Source organism: Passer domesticus, chromosome 2 (genome assembly GCF_036417665.1).
Source record: "Passer domesticus isolate bPasDom1 chromosome 2, bPasDom1.hap1, whole genome shotgun sequence".
NCBI lineage: Eukaryota > Metazoa > Chordata > Aves > Passeriformes > Passeridae > Passer > Passer domesticus.
In genome coordinates this window covers 123,599,545-123,619,368 of record NC_087475.1, presented here as the reverse complement: position 1 = coordinate 123,619,368, position 19,824 = coordinate 123,599,545, and the positions used below count along the sequence as shown (strand labels likewise).

Sequence of the window (19,824 nt, the reverse complement as noted above, 5' to 3'; positions counted from 1 at the left end):
GCTTCAGGGTGGTGTTTTCTTCAGCTAAAAAATGCTCTTCTGTGCTTACCACTGAGCATTTATGCTCAAAAAACACACACAGCTCACAGCATCGGGGGGGAAAATTGTGCACATTAAAAGCCGCAAAGAGCTGTGCTCTCTCTTTGGGAAACACTGTGAATCTGAATTTTAAATGGCTTTTAATGGGCTATTAAGATTCTGCAGTGCCGTTCGCCCTCCTCATGGTGATTCACTGAGCCATGCAACTCCTCTAGTATTTGTCACAGCTTTCACTGGCAAAAGCAGTTTTAAAACTGATCATATTATGTAAATAATGCCAGGGCAACGCACGACGATTCACAGAGAAGTGAATGCCACATACAATAACCAGACCCCACCCCAGAAAGCTTAAGGTTATAATGAGCCTTTCATTGCATAAAATCACATGCATGCGATGCAAGAGCGAACAGAAGTAGCTGTAAAGCAGTAGGAAATGAGTGTCAGATGCCCACAGTCCATTACATCCTCTTTATTTTACATGGGAAGAGCTTTCTCACCAAGGACTGTCAGGTTTAACACAGTCTACACAATGAAGAATGAATATTTCATTTCAGATCTGGTTACAGAAATGCCTTTGCAACGGTGTTCTCCACTGAATTGGGAACGACTCCTGAGATACAGAGTGATTTCAAACACGAACACCCTCCCCTGCCATATAAACCTCACAATTTGATTGGAGTCGAGGAAGTGCTTCATCACAGGGTTTCACTGAGGGATTAACGCTACCTGCCCGTTCCTTCAGTGGTTCATAGTGCCACTGCAGGGGAATGTCATCTTTTATTCGCAACCTTCCTGACACGGGAAATACAGCACACATGGAACCAATCTGACGGGGAAAAAAAAAAAAGAATATGAATATATATATATATATATATATATATATATATATATATATATATATATATATATATATATATATATATATATATAAAATCCGGAATGTATATGCACTCCTGAGAGAGGCAGCGCTCGCAAACCACCAATTCCCGAGGCGCTGGACACGGACACAGAACGGGACACCCCAGCCCTGCCCCGGCCCCCTCAGCCGCACTGCGCCGGGGGCGTGGCCTCGCGCGGGCCCCGCCCCAACGCCCTCCCCTGATTGGCCGGAAGAGGCGGGGCGGGTGTGACGGCGGGACGCGATTGGTGGGGCGGGGAGAGGGCGGGGCTTGGGTTTCCTCGGCAACGGCGGCGGCGGCGGCGCTCGGGCCCGGCGGGCGCCTCCCGGGCCCAGGTGGGTGCTGCGGCCGCGGGGGCGTGCCCGGGGAGCGGGACCGGGACCGGGGACCGGGACCGGGATCCTGTGCCGGCCTTCCCGGGAGAGCCTGTGCCCATCTGCGAGAGGAGAGCCTGCCCTGGCCTGGGAGAAGGCGCCCCGGGCGGCGTGAGGCCTTGTGGTGCTGGCGGGAGGGCTGGGAGCTGCGATGCCCCGCATGAGGCCCTCGCTGCCCGAGTGCCGGAGGCCGAGCCCCGCACGGAGCCCGGGTGTTTTGTTTTGTTTATTCCTGGTTCTGCGCAGAAAGGGCGGCAGATCCGCCCAGCCAGCGCGGCCACTGCCAAAGCTGTTCACTGTTTATGCATTTTAGCAATAATGTTCGCTCCCTGCTAAGCACCTAGTTCTCTTATCAATTGGTATCCCGCCTTCTGTTGGCTAATGATTCTTTCCTAATTAGCTTCCCACGCTAATTAGTCCACGTGCTCCGTCCTTCCCTTCTTTTGGGTCTTAGACCATTGAAATATATCCAGCCCCAAAACTAAACAAGGCAGTTCTACCAAAAAAATTAATTTGTCTTTCTAGCACCTGGACATCACTTAGAGCTTGTTTGTTGGCTGCTCTCTGTTTCACGGATTAAATCTGCCTTGTTGTTGATTAGGCTTGAAAGTAGACAAAGATCAGACATGAAAGAACATCCTTTCTTAAGAAAAAAAGCTTAGAGAGTTTGCTGTTAACTCCTGGACCAGATTCTGCCTTAAATAATTTTCTGAGATGTCTGATATATGTTGTATAGCACTGTAATACATATAGGCAAATATGTATAATATATATAAAAATATAAAATATATATTTTATATAATATATCTATTATAATTTTTATAATAGATATATTATATATATATTTATATATATAAAATATATAGGCAAAATATCAGCTGGCAAAAAAGATGGGGAAAAAAGGCACCTCTGTTAGCTGTAACTGCTGTAAGTCTTCACAGATGAGAAAAAACATGAACATAGGGGCAGGGCAAGAAGTCAAGGGTACATTTCTTCCCCCTGTGTTCTTAAATAATGACTGTGCCAACTGGTAGGAAATTTTCTAGAAAAACATAGCTCTAATTGAAATGTTGCTAGAAGCTGTTGTGTATTTAGGGTTTTGGATTTAAAAGTGAAGCCCTAGAAGTATTCTTAAGGTCTTATATTTCCTCCTGTTTCATTTTGGGAGTGCCTACAATGGGTTTTTTTGACCCTCTAGAATGTATTTTTTTGACCCTCTATTTTTTTGATCCTCTAGAATAGATAGATGGAACTCTTGATTGGATAAGAAAGTAATGTGTCTTGGAGCAGGGTTTTGTCAGGTAAATTTGATAATAAACAGCTTTAATCTGCTCTTTGAGTTGTATATATGGATTTTAAAAGGAGTGGGGCATAAAACAAAGGGAGTTAGAAGGAGAGACTTGCTGTAGTTAATGTTGGAGGTTTTTAACCTGGTAATAATTCTGTGTAGCTGTAATGTAGGTCATGACCAGTCCTGAATCAAAATACACCAGAGAAAGCTCTAAGAAAGATCTGTATTTAAAAAGGAAAAATCATCCTTTAACCAGAATGATTGATTACTTGTGTGACTTTACTAAATGCAAAGTTTTAAAATTATTAAAAAGCAGTTAACCATCATTTTGTAATCAGTTAGTGAAAATTGTGACCAAAGATTTGTTATTGATGGGGTTTTTTTACCTTTCCCCCCTTCTGCTGTGATTTCCTCAGCTTGCAACCTGAATTGTCCAGTGCTGTGTGCTTTTAATTTATTAAGAGAAATACAGCCTTTGCCACTCCAGAAATCATCTGACATGAATGAAATATTGTATTATTCAGGGCATCTCAAAAGTTTCAGTTGTCTGATTGCTGAAATAATTTCTAGTGGAATTCATTCAGGGCAGACAAGGGTTATCCTCTTTGCATTTAGCCAGGTAATGCAGGGCAACATGTGATGTAAGCTCCTTTGAATGTGCCACTGCCAGGTAACTTCAGCCAGAGTCTGGGCAGCAGCAGAGGTTTGGCATCTCCCTGACGTGTGGGTGAATGTTTTGGTGTCTATTTTAATCAGTTTCTATTTGTGGTGAACGAAGAGTTCCTAATTTGCACGTGTCAGTATTGGCAAAATATTTGCAAATCAGAGTTCGAATTGAATCAACGGAGAGTGCTTTATTTAATGCAGGGTTCAGTAAATTACGTAGCAGGTGCTGAAGAAGGGAAATACTGTTTTGTTTTCAGAATGGTGTACTGCTGACAATTTGAGGTGAAGATAAGGACCCTCCTTTTGTTTTTGCCCTGTTTGGTGGGAGCCCTGGTGGCACTGCATCGTGCCCCTGTCCGGGCTGCTCGGCAGCGTTTTGTCCCAGTGAATCAAGGGCGTTGTGTGATACAGACAGGGCTATAAACAGCCAGTCTACTTTGGTATCGAGGCCTCCTGGCTGTAATCAGCTTACCCTCGGTGTGCTTATGTGCAGAGCCAGCCCCTGGGACAGTGTTTGTGTCGGGGCTGCTCTCACCATCGCTCCCAGGTGCGAGGCTGCTCGGCCCCATGCCCGCCCTCGGTGCCAGCGCTGCCCTGCGTGTAGCACTCTTCCAACAGCTCTGATTCCCTGAACAGCAGGTGATCCCTGGGACTCCCAGCCACAGCCATGGGGTTGTTTGACAAGCTGGCAGGATGGCTTGGGCTGAAGAAGAAGGAGGTTCACGTCTTGTGCCTTGGCTTGGACAACAGCGGCAAAACGACGATCATCAATAAACTTAAACCTTCAAATGTGAGTAGCCTGCGTGGTTCACTGCTGGGTGTTTGTTTGATCTGGGTCTGCATGCTGTTACAAAGGATGTGCCCATGGAAAAGATGTGCGGAGCTTGTGATTTAGCACAGTGGAACAAATATAATTTAAGATTTTCCAACTAAAACTAAGAGTAAGCATTCACATGCACATTATTTTCCAGAAAAACTCCACTGTTAACATGGCACACTTCTGTTAAGATCACCCAGCAAGGAAGGGTTATGATGGCTGAAATCAGGATCTGAAACAGTCACTTAAATCACTTAAATAATTGTCACAGGATTGCAGTTACAAGTGATGTTGAACATTTGGGATTAATACAATTGTACAACAAGTTATCATGTTTGTTTTAATCTCTTCCTGAAAAATAGTAAGTGCATAAGAGATAACAAAATAAGAAATAAAAAAAAGATGCACGTTTAAGGGTGACTTCACAATTTTTAAAGCAGAATAATTTTCAAAATAAGTACCATTAATACTTGCAGTTCATTCATCCAGTGGAAAATATTTGAGGCCACTAGGAGTGCCTGATATTCTGAAAGTAGGATACTTGTTTACAGATATGTTCATGGACTAGAAATAGATTAATTTGGATAAGCATGTTCAAAGCCAAAGGTTGTACATCTTGATTATTTGCATCAGGGAAACTGATTTTTGCTGTTTATATCAGGAGACAGCTTTTTTAAATTATTATTATGAATTTTCATTACATTGTACCTGATGAGTCCACTGGACATTGTTTAAAAAGTGTGACATAATGAAGAGTCTGCTACTCTTCCATTCCTGGCAGTTATTCTTCCACTGAAAATTGAGTAGATTTATGAACAAAGACTATAAACTCCTTGCTATCTGCTGCCAGTTGTTTGGGAGAAAGGCTACAGTGTGTACCAGGCAAATTGTACTTTATGTAATTACTGAGACCTTTTTTGTAGAGGGTTTTTATGTCATGCCTTAAGCAGTAAAGGATTCCTAACTACAGTTGAAGTCAAACTTGAAGATTTATCACAATAGTGGGCATTAGAGAAGCTCTCAGTGGAATTACATGAGTAGAATAAATACAATTTGTTTGTGATGAGAATTTATAGGAGGATAACTTTGCATCCAACTTGCATAAGTCCTACCCTTGCAAGACATGCCAGAAAGTCTAGGATGCAACAAATGTCACTAGATCAAAGTTAATAAAACTGTTTATTTTTAGTAAGTTCAATGGACAGGTGATTTTGAGGTCTGGGTCAACTCAGTCTTCTTAAGAACTGCTGCTTTGCCCCAGGAGCACTATATTAGGGCCTGGCAAATCCAAATGTGTTTCCATGTGCAGTTGGTTCTGCTGGACCTGCCTATGGATGGTGTTTGGAATAAGGGCCTCTAGGAGTCTGTGCAAAGACTGCATGTCACTTTCTCAGACTGCTCTGTAATCTATGGGATGTGACCTTTCTTCCTGCTCAATATCGATGCTTCTTAGAGGAGCTATTCTTTTCCACCAACTTGGCTGATAGGCTCCTTGGCCAGCTCAGTAGTAAATCAGTTATCAGACAGATCTCTTAATAATGCTCTGTGTTTTGGCAATTCCAGTCGTGTTTGCTCTCTTCCCCAGAAAATACAAAACTCTTGATTCGGAATTACTTTACTTTTCTGGGAACTTTTTAAATATTTCACAGTTTGGGGCAATAATAGATCTGTAATTTATTCATGTTTTAAATATATTTCAGTATTTGCATTTTCTAGTTTGGTTGTAAAACCTGTGCTTTCTTTCCTTCAAAGGCTCAAACGCAGGACATCGTTCCAACAATAGGATTCAGTATAGAGAAATTCAAAACTTCAAGGTAGTACTTTCTTTCTTCATTAGCAGTAATGATTATTACACCATAGTTGGACTTAATTCTCTCTTTCAGGGGGTTTGTAACTGAGTATCATGTGTGGTGGTGTAATGACATTACATTGCAGTTTGTTGAAATGTAGTACCCACCAGACCTAATCATGATCCAGGACTGAGTGTGTTAGAATAGAATGTGTTTTGTGCTGCTATAAAAGTATTAAAATTTTTTTTTAGTTTTTTGGGTTTTTTTTCTGCAGTAGCCTGTATAAACATCTGATCTCTGTCTGTTGAGAGTTTCAGAATAGGGCACTGTTACAGACTGGAGGAGAGACAGCTGCTGAGGTGGCAGCCTAAATTCCACTCTCAATCTGGTCGCCTAAATTAAGCACTCTCACTGGAGGTACTCTGAACAGATTGCAGTGTAATCTCATTAAATGCAAAAGGATGGCTGCAGCATTAGCAATGTAAAGGTGGCAGGAGCAAAGGCCAGGAAACAGTAATAAGTCATTAGTTGAATGAAGACTAAGATTTGGATTAAGAATGTCGTGACATGAGGATATTTCAAGGAGGCAGCATCACTTTGTTATTTTGTAGCCTTCACTGGATGTTTTTAGCGTGTGCAGTTAGTCTTCAAACCAAGCAGTATGGCCTCACTGGGTGGGAGATCTGCAAGAAAATTGTTTATTCCTTGAGCTGATATGTAAGACTGATATTTCTCTAAGAGCTTCCACAATTGAGCTCTGTCCTAATAAAGAACATCAGACAGAAGTTTGAGACTTCCCATGTGAGAATGTAAATTTATATTGCTTTTTTTTTATTCTGATCCTGTAGTAGGAGAGATGATGACCTATAAATATGGCATGTAGAATGTTTAAAAAAAACCTAAACAACCCCTAAAATACCCACCCCAAAACCTCAAACTCCACAAACTGAGAAACCCAGAACTCTGTGTCTGGACATAGAGTGGGAAGGATGTCTGGAGAGCTTCCTTTTCCTAATCTGCTTGTTTTGGTGGCCTCTGCTTGGGGTTACCCAAAAAAGAAGAGCCTAGTTCTGAACTCGATGTTGCCTCTGTAAACATTTCAGGAGCAGATGAGAACTTTTTGTAGTGTTCAGTAAGTTGCCTTGCTGTATATAGTGTGTGAGTGAAATCTCACAGTGGCAAAGACTGCTCTTTGTAGCTTGGTCATGTGAACTCACCTGTTTTTACCAAAATGTACTTTTTTTTTTTTTCCTAAAGGTGGAATTTATTTATTTCTTTAAAAAGCCTTTTATTTTCCCCACATTTATCCTTGTCTAGAGACAGAATTTAAGACAGGCCATGGATTTTAAGTCATGGTTCATCCGAATTTAGTTTATTCATAAACATTATGTGATACCAGCATGATAGAGAGACAGACTGAATGGGAGCTTATTTTCCATTTGATGTAACTTTAAATAATTGGTTTAGTTCTTTTATTCAGATAATCAACACATTTCCCATTGTGAAATATTTCTATAATGAGGCTGCAAAACTGAGTAGTAGGGTAATTTGAAGGCAGATAGTGCAACCAGAGTTCATTTGGGAATTTTTCTCAGTTGATTTGGATTCAAACTGATCTGGCTGGTTTTTTGGTGGTTTTTTTGGACAGGGTAGAAAAGAAAATTAATGTGGTTTGGGTTTTGTTCTTTTTTCCTTGACTTCATGCACTTCTTTTCTTTGCAGTTTGTCTTTCACAGTGTTTGATATGTCAGGCCAAGGGAAATACAGAGACCTCTGGGAGCACTACTACAAGTAAGCCTATAATTTATTTTAAAGCATTGCTGTTCATATTGACTGTTCTGTAGGTTATTTAAACAGAGGTATGATAATATCTAGTGGTTAGCAATGATTTAGAGAAGGCTCATACTTGGTGTTTGACAGAAGGTTTACTCTGGATAAATAAAACTTTCTATTCTAACAAATTAAATTTTTTATCTGGTGTTACTCTGTGCTTTCAGGGACAACTTTGGGTAACATACTAGAGATGAGATTTAAATGTTGAAACCCAGAAACCAATCCTGTAAGAAAACTCAAGACGAGTTAGGTTTCCAGCTTTTCAGTTCTTCTGTAGGTCAGCTACTTAAAATCTGCAAGATATTGGCTGATGGCTGAGATTTTTAGAGGTGAGAGAAATGAACCTCAGAGGATAAGGCACGTGTAACTAAGAACCTGAATGAATAGTCTTAATGTCATTTATTACATGGATAGTCTCTGTATTTTATAACACTCTGGTATTGCCTTTTGGTAATAGATGGACACCATTCTCTGGTTATGAAACTTTTAGTGAATCTTTATTATTTATATTATTTATTATATCTATTTAGTTAATCTGTATTTGCATTGTCTCATTGCTATTCTGTAATGCCTCATCTTGATCTAGATAACATGAACAATACTAAACCATGCAGAAATAGCTTGGAGAAATAGAAGGGAGAAATTCTGAATATTATAATATTGATTAAATATTAATGTCAGTTGTGGTAGAGCTTAAATTGTTTTTTAATTGAGAATTAATGTTTCCTCTCCTTCCTGTGCAAACTGTGTTAGCATTGAAAACATTTGGCCAGGACATCTCATTGTTCAAGAGTGTTAGATTTGCATTTCAGTAACTGATGCCCTCAGGCTGCTCTCAGAATTCTAGCAGAGTGCTTCATAAGCAAATAATTTTTGTGATTGCTGTATTTAATGCAGTAACTTATCCCTTGTGGGGCATAAATGGCTTTTTCCTCTTAACAATAACTCCCTAACAGGAAGGGAGTGTTTTAGGTTATGCTGACAGTGAAATATGCACTTGTATCCTTCTCTGGTCCTGAACAAGTGCAGTAGGCATGTATTTAAGATTAACTTCTAAGAATAGTATAAAACCAATAATTTCTATCAATTAAATAAAAATATTAATAAAACAATTATGTGCTGTTCAGTTTATAAAGTTAAGCAATGTTTAATTTTGCAGGAAATTAAATCTGGGCAAGCGTCAAAGTAGTTGTCTTGGTGTCCTTCAAATCTGGACTTTTCTTCTATTTAGCTTTAGAGAAAGTATCTTCTAGTTCATTCTCTAAGTACATTTATCTTAAATAATCCCAAAGTCGTGTGGTGTCCCAATGGCTGATACTTCTCTGTGAAGGTATTTTTTTGGTGGTAAATACATGCCAGTACTCTTGATTCCTCTGGTAAAATACTCTGTGCTCATGAAAATGGCTTAGGCATTTCCAGCTAATATGCAAAATCTTTATTTACTAAAGGTTGTGTATACCAGAAAAGAATGGGCCTTCTCATACAATTTTGGGCTGCTCAGGTTGTTTTTGGTTTTCAGCAGGTGTAGAATGTTTCTTATCAATATACAAAGATAGATGGTGCTGGAGGGTAAAGAATGTATTCCAAATGATGTCTCAGAGTAATGTAAAATGAAGGAGAAGTGAATATTACATTAAAATATAAACGATTTCACCTACATTCTGTGGGTGTTTACAACAGGTGAACTATAAATTGGTGAGACTTTCTTTGGTTTTCAGAACAAGTTTCAATAAATGGAACATCAAAATATTAGTAACATCCTGAAATAATGAGTTGAGCAGCTGCATTTATGTTGTGACTGGTCACACTATGAGCAAAATGTCCTAATGATTTGAAATAGTTGAAAGTTTTTACCTGTTATTTGAAAAAAAAAAAAAAAAAAGAAGAAAGATCGATCCTGTTTCTGCAGGACATATAAAGGTTAAAATAACCTGCATATGTCTAGGTATGGACACAGGTTGTGTTTAAAAAGGTATTTGACCTTTCTCTAAATAAACTTTAGTACAGGAAATACAGAAATTCTGTAAAGATCTGTCATTATAGAGTTTTTCCCTGCCTGACCACAATGTCAAAATAACAGTTGGTTACCTTTTGAGTCCATTTTTTAGTCTGAGTAGTAAAATCAGTAGCTTTTCTAGAAGGTGTGTGGAGACTGAACCTTGTAGGGGCAGGCAACAACCTCATGTCTAAAAAAATTATGCATATTAACAAAATATTGAATTTCAGAAATAAGACTGGATTCAAATGTTAATGGTAAATAACAATTACAAAAATTAGAGAAAAAATCAGGTTTGTTTGGACTTTTTTCTTGATGTTTCTTCTGAAGCCTTTTCTTATTCACAGAATACTCATTTGTTTGAGAACCTATAATTTGCCTCTTTGCTCTTTTTATGTTATGCAGAGAAGGACAAGCCATTATTTTTGTCATTGACAGCAGTGACAAATTAAGAATGGTTGTGGCCAAAGAAGAACTTGACACCCTTCTGAATCATCCAGGTGAGGAGGCTTTTTTCCCATTCTGTGTCCTTAAGAAAAGCCCTTATCTGACACATTCTTAATACTTTGCAAGTATTTCAACCTTTCATGAATATTAGCATAATAATAGTCTTCCAAAACATGTGGGTTTTTTTTTACCTGTTCACATTTGGAAATGGGTCACACTTCAGCTGTCTACACTGAGTTGGGTTGGTCTCTTATTAATCAATATAGATCAAAAGTTACATTGTTTTGAGAAAGATTACACTTTGAATTGAAAGCTGGACAGGCTTCTTGTGATGACCAGCACACACAAAACTGTGTCTCCCTGTCTGTTTTTTCCATGAAGTCAGCTAATTCCTTTAATGTAACATTTGACTTTTTTTTGTTGTCGTCTTGTAATTTTTTTATGCTTTAGACAGAAATACGAAGGGATAATTACACCAGTCAGTTTTAACTCCATATGGAAGAGGATATGAGAGGATTTGTGATCAGGGTCTTGTTTTTAGGGGTTTGGTTTGTTTTTTTTACATGAGACTGCACCTTAATTAAAGTTCTGATTTCAGTCAATTATTTGCCTTTCTGTGTATCCAACATTACTGGGATGTCTCTGTAAGCAATATGCAATTTTGACTTTCAGTGCTTTTGGCAGTTGCTCTGCCTAACCAGAATGTAAAACTACATCTAGAAAGTTTAAAAGCTAAATACTCCTATGATTTCTTAATTATTTATTAATGTGATAGAGCCTTAACTTGTGAGATTCCCCTGCTGAAAGTAAGAAAGGAAATGCTGACTTGTATTTTTAAGAAAAGCAATGTGTGATAGGGACAAATACGTTCCCATGACTTTATTTTCCATGAAGACTATATATAACACTTTAATTCATCAACAAAGATGCTGGAGCTGACTGGACCTTCTTATTCTCATGTTCTAATTTCTCATTCAAGGGTATGGGCTACTTCAGATGCAGACACTGGAAAGACAGTGTTACAAAAGTCACAGGGAGGATGAGGTGAGCCAAAGGCTGTAGGTGGATTACACAGCGGCCAGGGCACTGTGTACCAAGTCAGGAATTAACTGCAGCAGAAAAACCCAGTTCTGTTAGCAAAGTGAACCACGCAGGGCCAAGGGTGAGAGGTAAAGCTGCTGGAAGAAGTTACTGGTTTAACCGAGGGCACAAGAATAAAAATGTTTAGACAGAGTAGAAGCAACCTAGGTGGTGCTTTTCATTTAGGCATTAATAGGTCACTAATGCTGACTTAGCAGGTCAGTGCTGTTCAGTTGTTCATGAATTTGTGTCTTCAAGTTCAAAAGACCAGGCTCTGGCCACTGAGTGCAGTCCTGAGAGCCAGGAGAGAGCAGTTGTGGATTTCTGCCTTGGAGTGGCTTAGCTCCAACACAGCAACAGTGTCACTGATTTATCAGTTTTGGTATATCACATCTAAGAGAGCCAAAGGGCTTAAAAAGTTCTTCTAGGACAATGTTCAATAAATATAGCTGTTAGGTGAATCAATATACAACTGGATTGCTATATCAGTACTTTTATTTGTATTAGTGTTCTGCCTTTCTTGCTGCATACCCTGCTTTCTCCCAAACTATGCTTCCATCGGTGTCATCCTCCTGAAGTGATGTAAATGTATGTATTTACCTAAGTTTTAAATGGAATTGAATCAATTCCTGTCTCTGAAAATCTTAGCAATCCCACAGTAAAACAGTTCCCTGTCTTTTTGCCAGGCTTTGCCTGAGGGAAAGGGAAGGGAAGGTGTCCTGTGAAGCATTAATCGAGTTAGAAGTTGTACTAGCTGGGATGCTTTTGTGAATCAGAGCTATAAATTATTTTTACCTACATTAATGGACAATGCACTCCTCAAATAACAGCTTGTTTAATGATAACTGTATAATATTTTGGTTTTTTACTCAAATTTCATTCTTCAGCACTTTGAAAGATGATAGCCATAAATTTCGTGGATTAGATGATGACTCTTGGGTCACTTCACCTCCAGCACATGCTTCTAAACTAAACTGAAATTCTTGTAAACTTGAACTTCTTTGTGTAAAATTGCACATCACACATCTAGTGCCTGGAATATTTTTAATGTGTTAATTCATAATCACTTGCAGCTAGAAAATGTTTGCTTTCCATTAGTAACTGTGAAAATTGTGGCAGGGAAATACTGCACATGAGGAAATAATATAAATTTCTGTGACCATTACTTTATTTAGCAAATATCTTTTATGTGCATTATGAGTCTGGGTGGGTAGGTTGTGCCCCTTTCTAATTATTTAGAAAGACACTGGAAACTCCTTGATTAACTTGGCTGTTTGCATATGTGATGTCAGCTAATTTATGTGTTTTAATTTACCCCTAACCTCCAACCTGTGGCTACCAGGGTTCATTTAATTATACTGTAAATTACTGTAAAAATTTCAGTCAGTAGACTCAATAGCTGTTCAGCTATGGAATCAAAACAGAGATTTAATTATACTGTACTTGTATTTTGAGGCTTTTGACTCATGTTTATGGCTACCAGAGGACAAAAGAGCTCCAGGAAGGGTAAATAGTTTGTGAAAATTGTCAGTGTTTTGGTCAGCACTTACCATCTCTGAATGAATATGGGGAAGTAGTGTTACCTCCATTGATTCTGTGGAAAGGCTTAGTAGGAAGGTGGAAAAGAACATAATTAGGAAAGTTCAAACCATTTCAGCACTGACAGTTTGTTGGGATTTTTTGGGTTTTTATCATCCTCCTGCCCATCAGCAGGGGCAGATGGCTTATGTTTGACATTTTAAAATAAATCTTTACCTAGTTTCCTGTGTGACATAACCTTTTCTTTTTACTATTTTAAAAAGAGCCTGTGTAGCAATTTTCATTGAGGTGGTAGTGTGTAAGTTCTTTTCCTATCAAGCATAGGAAAAGAACTATGCACACTAAAACCTAGATTATTTCTAATCCTGGATATCATTCTTTGTATAAATAATATGAAAATCTTTGATAGTTAGTCTTGGTGCTGGTAATTTTTTTGGCAGTGTTACATCTGTAACTTTGAAGAGAGTATGTTTTGTTTCCTTTTAATCACTATATAGTCTTTTGGGGTAGTCTGTGAGGTTTAAACTTGTCTTTGTGTAAGTATCCCAGAAATTGCCAGAGTACTTTGTTTGGTCTCACTGCTAGCGGAAAGAGCTTCTGGAGAAGAAGTCCTTCTAGGGAAGGGAGAATAAAGGATGGCCACATGTGCATTTTTTTCCAGTTTTATGAATTCTGTGAAGTAATGCTTTCCAGGACACGCTTCTCAGCTATTGTTGTGACATTATGAATGAACACAAATGATTTTTTCCATCCATTTTATACGTTCAGTCCTCACTAAGCAGAGATGTGCAGTGTTTGTGGGCAGTGGTTTGATCTCTAGTTCCTCAGATTCACCAGTAGTTCCTGTCTCCAGCTTGAAGTGTGGGTATGATGTAGGGGGAGAGGGGGTGGAAGATCCAAAGCCTGCAAGGAAGTTTGTGAGCATTTTGGAAGCATGCAGCAGAGGCCAGGTGACCCAAGAGTGTGTACATAGGATACATGTAGGATACAACCTTCAGAAAATTGCAGCTACAGGTGAGCAGAATACCTTCCTGTGCTGTTTGTACCTTGTTACATGCAGAGATTAATGGGTGCTGCCTCATGTCCTGATGGTTCTGTCTCTCCTCATGCCTAGACATTAAGCACCGCCGGCTGCCTATTCTCTTCTTTGCTAACAAGATGGACCTCAGGGATGCAGTGTCATCTGTGAAAGTGTCTCAGTTGCTGTCCTTAGAAAACATCAAAGACAAGCCCTGGCACATCTGGTAAAGTTCTCTTTTTCTATCCTTTTATTCTCATTACTTTGTGCATTGCTATTTTAGCCCTGTCGTGCCACTCACTGCTGTATAAAATAAATGGAGTAGATAAAACACAGATGAAATACTAAATTTAAAACAGTAATATTAAAATACTTACGGTGAAACTTACTTTAAATGTACAGTGCATTCATTTGGACTGTGTCTGTAAAGTTTTCACAGCAGAACTGTTAGCCAAGTAATGGAATGGAGGATTTCCAGTGAAATCAGAAAGGGTTGATATAAGAACAGTGGACATTATATTTTGCTGGGAAATAGAGTAGAATGGTTATCAGAGTGCTCCTGCTAGATTACCTTGCAGGTTTGAGAATATCAATAATAAAACCTTTGGAGTTTTTTTTCCACTCTGCAGATGCTTCAGTAAACTGTTGTTGAAAGGCCATTTAGTGAACTGCTCTCTTCTGTGTTCAGAGACACTCTACTCTTTGTACCCACTCATGTTTGAGGGGATTTTTAGTTGTAGGAGCTAGTCTTTTGTTCCTGAAGGATGTAAGCTTTACTTACTGCTGATGTTCACAAGCTAAAAACTCCTTTTATCAGAAGTGCTTTATAGAAGTTAGTATTTTGTCCTATTGAAGTCCTCAGCTGTTATAAATAAAAGAGAAATCAGCAGCTAAATGCTGCTGAAAGCTACAATTTTCATTTTAGGCCCTTTCATGTTAAATTTGATTACCTGAACATTGTTGTTGTCCAAAAATCACACTCATGAATTCCCAAGCTTCTTGGAAGATTGTTTTATGGGAACTGCAGTTACAGTCCAGATTCACTGCTGTGCTGATTTTCATAAATTGAGGAATGAAGAGCATTTAAACAGTTATCCCTCAGTGATTCAGAAGGTGGATTTACACTGCTCTCAGTGTAGCAGAGTAGTTTTATACATTAACAGGCACTCCTGGGGTCGCTGTTACAATGAAGTGTGTACACAGACGTAATTCCTCCTTCCAGTACTCCAGCATTCTCACTGAGTGTAGGAACTGCATGGAGGACATTTGGGCTTGTTCATCCTAAAGGTCTTATCCAGCCTAAATGATTCCATGATTCATGGCTGCTGTTGGAGGGAGTAAACATCTTTCACAGCACTGTCTGAGGAGGGAGGTGCTGCAAAACAATGTGTCTGTCTTGTGTGGGAGCTCTCCCAGAGTCCCTCATGTTCTAGGAATGGTTCCTTGTTCCTTGGAATTGAAAGAGATCCCATCATGAAATGGTGTTTCCCTGTGGGGAAGGTACCCTATATTATTTGAGGAGCAGTCTTCTCCATAGAAAGAAAACTTAAGGAAACTACCTGATGCTACTTTGCAATTATGTAAATTATAAGTTTGGTGATGACTCAACTAAAACTTGTATTTTTACAATGTTTTAGAAATTTGATTTGTTTCTTTCAGTGCCAGTGATGCTCTTAAAGGAGAAGGATTACAAGAAGGTGTGGATTGGCTCCAAGGTATAACATATGTAATTCTCTTGCTGTATTTTCATTCTGTTAAACTCTTTCATTTTGTAAGTTTTTTTCTTTATTATTTCCTTTGTTTTCTTTCTGTCCATTTCTGCTGTCAGATCAAATTACACAGTGAGTACTAAAGCTCTATCTCATATTTGCCTTTCATTTACCTCCTTAATGTACATAAAGCATCATGTGGGCTTCCCTGACCAAAGTGTCTATTATGAAATACTAATGCACACTCTTGCAAACAGTGTAGCACTTTCATTTAAACAATACCAACTCCCACACTTCAATTTCTTATTGTGGTAGTTTTCAGTTTCTTCTTCTATTTATTCTTAATGTCCTGTCCCTGTTTTACATAACTTAATGTTACGTATCAAGAAATGGTGAAAGAAAATAAGCCAAGTATCCAGACAAATACACTGGTTTTAATTATACACCTTCAGCTCTTTAATCCAGAGCCAAAAGAAGAACTTCTTACACCATAACGATTATAGCACATGCAGACACTCATAAATGCATGGAAAATATCAGATCCAGCTTGGATGATGTCTGACACCCAGCATCTTTAATTACAAACTTGATACAGATGTTGTGTAATTACAAACTTGGTACAGATGTTGTGTCTCCTGTTGTGTGCTGGTAAGGCTCTGCTCTCCCTTGTCCTCCTGCTCAGTGTTTAGATTAGTGAAGTGTGGCATAGTTTGGCAGGCTGGTCCCGGTTTTAGCTCCCTGGCTGGCGTTGCTTGTGCTGTGGAGTGCTTCGGGTGCAGCAGCCGCCTGTGCTGTGCCCCGCCGGCCGCCGGGGGTCAGCGCTGGCCCGGGGACAGAGCCTCCTTCCAGCAGGGTAAGAGCCAGCCCTGGCCCGGGTCAACCCATCCCCGCTGCTCCAGGGACACAGGGCTGTCCTTCCTACTTAGACCCGTCCCGCTGACTAGAAAAAGATGGTTTGTTTTACCGAGGTATTGTAGAGTACAAAAATATTCGCCAAAAATAGTCTTTAGAAAGAGATTTACTGCCCTACAGAAGAGCAATGATGTATCCTCCACCAGCTAAAATAATTCTGGGGTGGGGAACCAGGATTTTGGTATTGGGTTTCCTCCTCTCCTGTATCCTGTCATCACAGAGGCAGATTCCAGATCATAGTTTCTCCTAATTTCAGGCATAGTTCTGGCTTAGTAATGTTTTCTTGCTATGTTCAGTCTCCACTTCTCTTGGAAGAACCTTTAGAGTTTCAATCCAAATTTTGGGTTTGTATGTAGCTTCGTGCTACTTAAAAGTATCTCAAATGCTTGTGTAAATATTTTCTGACAAATTATTTAAGTTATATGTGTAGATTTTTTTAAGCACAGCGAGCAGATGCTTCTGCTGTCACTCACATAGCTCTTACATCTATTCACTTATGGAGTGTTAAACTTCTTAATTTTTTGAGCTGAAAATCCTTATAAAGGGGCTCTATCTGAAAATTTCCTTTAAGTTCCTGGTTCAGAGAGCCCAAAAGCTGAAGAGGGGTTGAGTTTAAATGGTACTGCTACCTAAGCACATGTAGTTTGGCAATTATATCAATACTTTGATATTTCAAGGACAAATTTTTACTCTTGATTCTCCTCATTCCTAGAGCACCAGATGGAAATATTTGGAACAACTCTGTAGTCATGGTAGTCCCTAAATCACAGCCTGGGGATGCCATAAAATTCAGAGGAGGAAATGACACCTGGTGAATGAGTGCACAGTTCTTGTCAGCAGCCAGGCTTTCCTTAGTTATCCATTCCAGACCCATTTCACAGTGGGGTTGCAGGGGCAGAAAGTTTTGTGGGTTTTTTTGCCTAGTGAATGCTGAGTTTGCTGTTTCTCTATTTTGTAATGGGGTTGCTCTTGCAACAGCACATCCTCCATAGGGTAAAACAAGCCTGTCTCACAGCATTCCCCCTTAGTGGGGGAGATTGTGCTGATTTCCACATTTTGTAATGGGGTGCTGGGTGCTTTTGGTAACCAAGAAAATGTTTGAAGTGAGTTGAGAAGTGGCAATCAGGCAGCAATATGGAGAAGTGTGGCTACTGAAAGCAAAGTTTTCATGTGAGTTATTAGAAACCAAACTTTAAATCTTTTGCTGTTGGCCGGTTCATGTTCAGTTAGGTGGGAGCCAAAATGTGTACAAGAAATTGAAATGCATACTTCATAAAACAAACTTCCAGGTCTTATGGTCATCAAAGTGATCTTATAAGCCTGAAGAAGATAAAAATTGTACTAGGTGGGAAGAGACTCTCTGTTAAATTTGCAAGATTTGGGGGAAACAACTTGGCTGTACAGGAATTTCAAAAGTGGATGAGAGAGCAAGTTAAAAACAAACTCTGCATTGTTCCCCATTCTTGTAACTCCACCAAAATATCTAGATCTACTTTATGTTTTCAAAAAGCAAAATGCTGCAAGAATTCATCTTGTGCTAAGTATAGATGTTTATTTTTATTAACAGGTCAGATGCAAGCAATGAAGACATGAGAGATAAATAGAGGATCTATGGGGTTCTTTTACACCCTTTGTCAGTAGGTGAAGAACGAGTTCCTTGGAAAGGAAGAATGATTTGAAGAAGATGAACAGTTCAGCTAAAATATCCTGTATTGACTCTTTTCAGTTTAGTGTCTCTTCCAGGAAAACTGAATGTAGACAACCTAGCACCTCAGGTACGCACACTGATGAATTAAATTTAATCTTGTGACTGGAGAGCATATACAGAAAAAATATTTGTGTTAACAATAAACATCTGCATTCATTTGAGGTTTAGGTGATAATTAGCCATCAGTAAATGCCCCTCTGTTTTTTGGGGGACACATTTTGAGCAAATGGAAATATTTATTTTCCAGAGAGAGAATAATCAGCACTTCCTGAAATCCATCTACATAAGATATCTACTGATTTTAGATGCCCAGTTTTAGGCATTACCGCCATTTTTTTATATTAAAGTTTGATGTTGGGTTTTTATTATCCATCTCTAATATACTTCTATAAGAGTATTTTATTAAAGATATAAGGATTCAAATGTTCAGTGTATTTGTTACAGATGATTGCAGATGTTTTTAAGAAATTGCTTTTAATGAAATGTTACTAATTGTTTTTGTGATTATGCCATGGTTATATTTGCATTCCCATCAATAAAACTTCAAATATATGACATGCCCTGATTGGGTTTTCTAACTTCAGTATGCTCATTAATGGTCTTTATATCCTAGAGATTTTTGGGGTTTTAATTTTATTTGTTTCATTTGGAATGTGTTTATCCATATTCAAGTGCATATAGCACTGTATATGTAATAAAATGGTATCTCTGTTGCCAAGGGGTTTTTTTTATTAATTGCATATATTTTTTTACCCTACCTAATCCACTAGACCTCTCTTCCAGATACTTAAGGAGCATATGAATCACAGGATGGGTCAGACTGGAAGGGACCAGAGTGGGGTCATCTGGCCCCAGCTCCCTGCTCAGGCAGGACCATCCCAGAGCACATGGCACAGGTTTGCATCCAGGTGGTTCTGGAATGTTCTCAGTGAGGGGGACTCCACAGCCTCTCTGGACAATCTGTTCCAGTGCATGGTCACTGCACAGGAAAGTTCTTTTCATGTCCAGGTGGAACTTTCTGTGCATCAGTTTCTTGCAAGTTGTTCAAAAACACAGTTAAGGGACAGCTCACTGGTTTACTAGTCATAATTATGAAATATGTTATATACTTCTGTTGTGTATAAAGACTGTTTTACTTTCAAAAATCAATTTAATAAACTTTCTGGCTCCAAAGATGTACCACAGGTAACAAATTAAGAACTTTATTTTTGTTCTGCCACTTCAGGAAAGAGCAGACTGACCCTGGCAGTGCTGAAGACTCAGTGATTACCTGATCCCTGTGGGACATGTAATATGCAGCTCTTGCAAAAGCTTCCCTCCACACCCATTAGCATGTGAGACACACAGATGTTCTGTCAGCATGCCTTCTAGGCCTCACATCATAGAGGAGTATTTGGAGCAAAAGGAGCTGAAATGGGAGAACAGTGTCATGTACTCTCACTTATTAAATAGTTACGTTTAACTCCCCTGCTTTGCCAGAATAAAATCTCACTGTAAGAAAACTTTTTACAGGGTGCTGTGGTTCTTACAGTTCAGTTTGTCATGGAAGTATTTTCGTGTCTCTTTCTGTGATACTGTTGGCCTTTTGTCAACTCTGAATCTAAGTATCTATACAAAAATCAAATCCAAAGGAGGAACAGTAATATATCATTCTGAGACGTTTTCCTCTAAATTGTGGGCAAACAATTTTCAGGTTTACTTTTCTT

General features: G+C 39.0%; 1 protein-coding gene across 6 annotated transcripts; it reads left to right on the top strand.

Moving 5' to 3' along the window:
- The first annotated feature begins 1,185 nt into the window (after positions 1–1,185).
- Positions 1,186–19,620, top strand: ARL6 (ADP ribosylation factor like GTPase 6). 6 transcript variants are annotated; one of them, XR_010357078.1, is made up of 10 exons: positions 1,186–1,273; positions 3,906–4,059; positions 5,839–5,900; positions 7,599–7,667; positions 10,111–10,205; positions 13,886–14,015; positions 15,449–15,504; positions 15,618–15,630; positions 17,978–18,185; positions 19,344–19,620. XR_010357078.1 is itself a non-coding variant. In XM_064411096.1 (9 exons), the coding sequence occupies exons 2-9, from the start codon at positions 3,937–3,939 to the stop codon at positions 18,012–18,014; spliced, it is 585 nt and encodes a 194-aa protein (XP_064267166.1). In that variant the 5' UTR covers positions 1,186–1,273; positions 3,906–3,936; the 3' UTR covers positions 18,015–18,847. The 6 variants fall into 6 exon arrangements, 4 of the variants coding, with proteins under 4 accessions (XP_064267166.1, XP_064267170.1, XP_064267167.1 ...); XR_010357079.1 differs by lacking the exon at positions 19,344–19,620 and adding an exon at positions 18,902–19,297; XM_064411096.1 differs by lacking the exon at positions 19,344–19,620 and having other exon boundaries at positions 17,978–18,847.
- Positions 19,621–19,824: the final 204 nt, after the last annotated feature.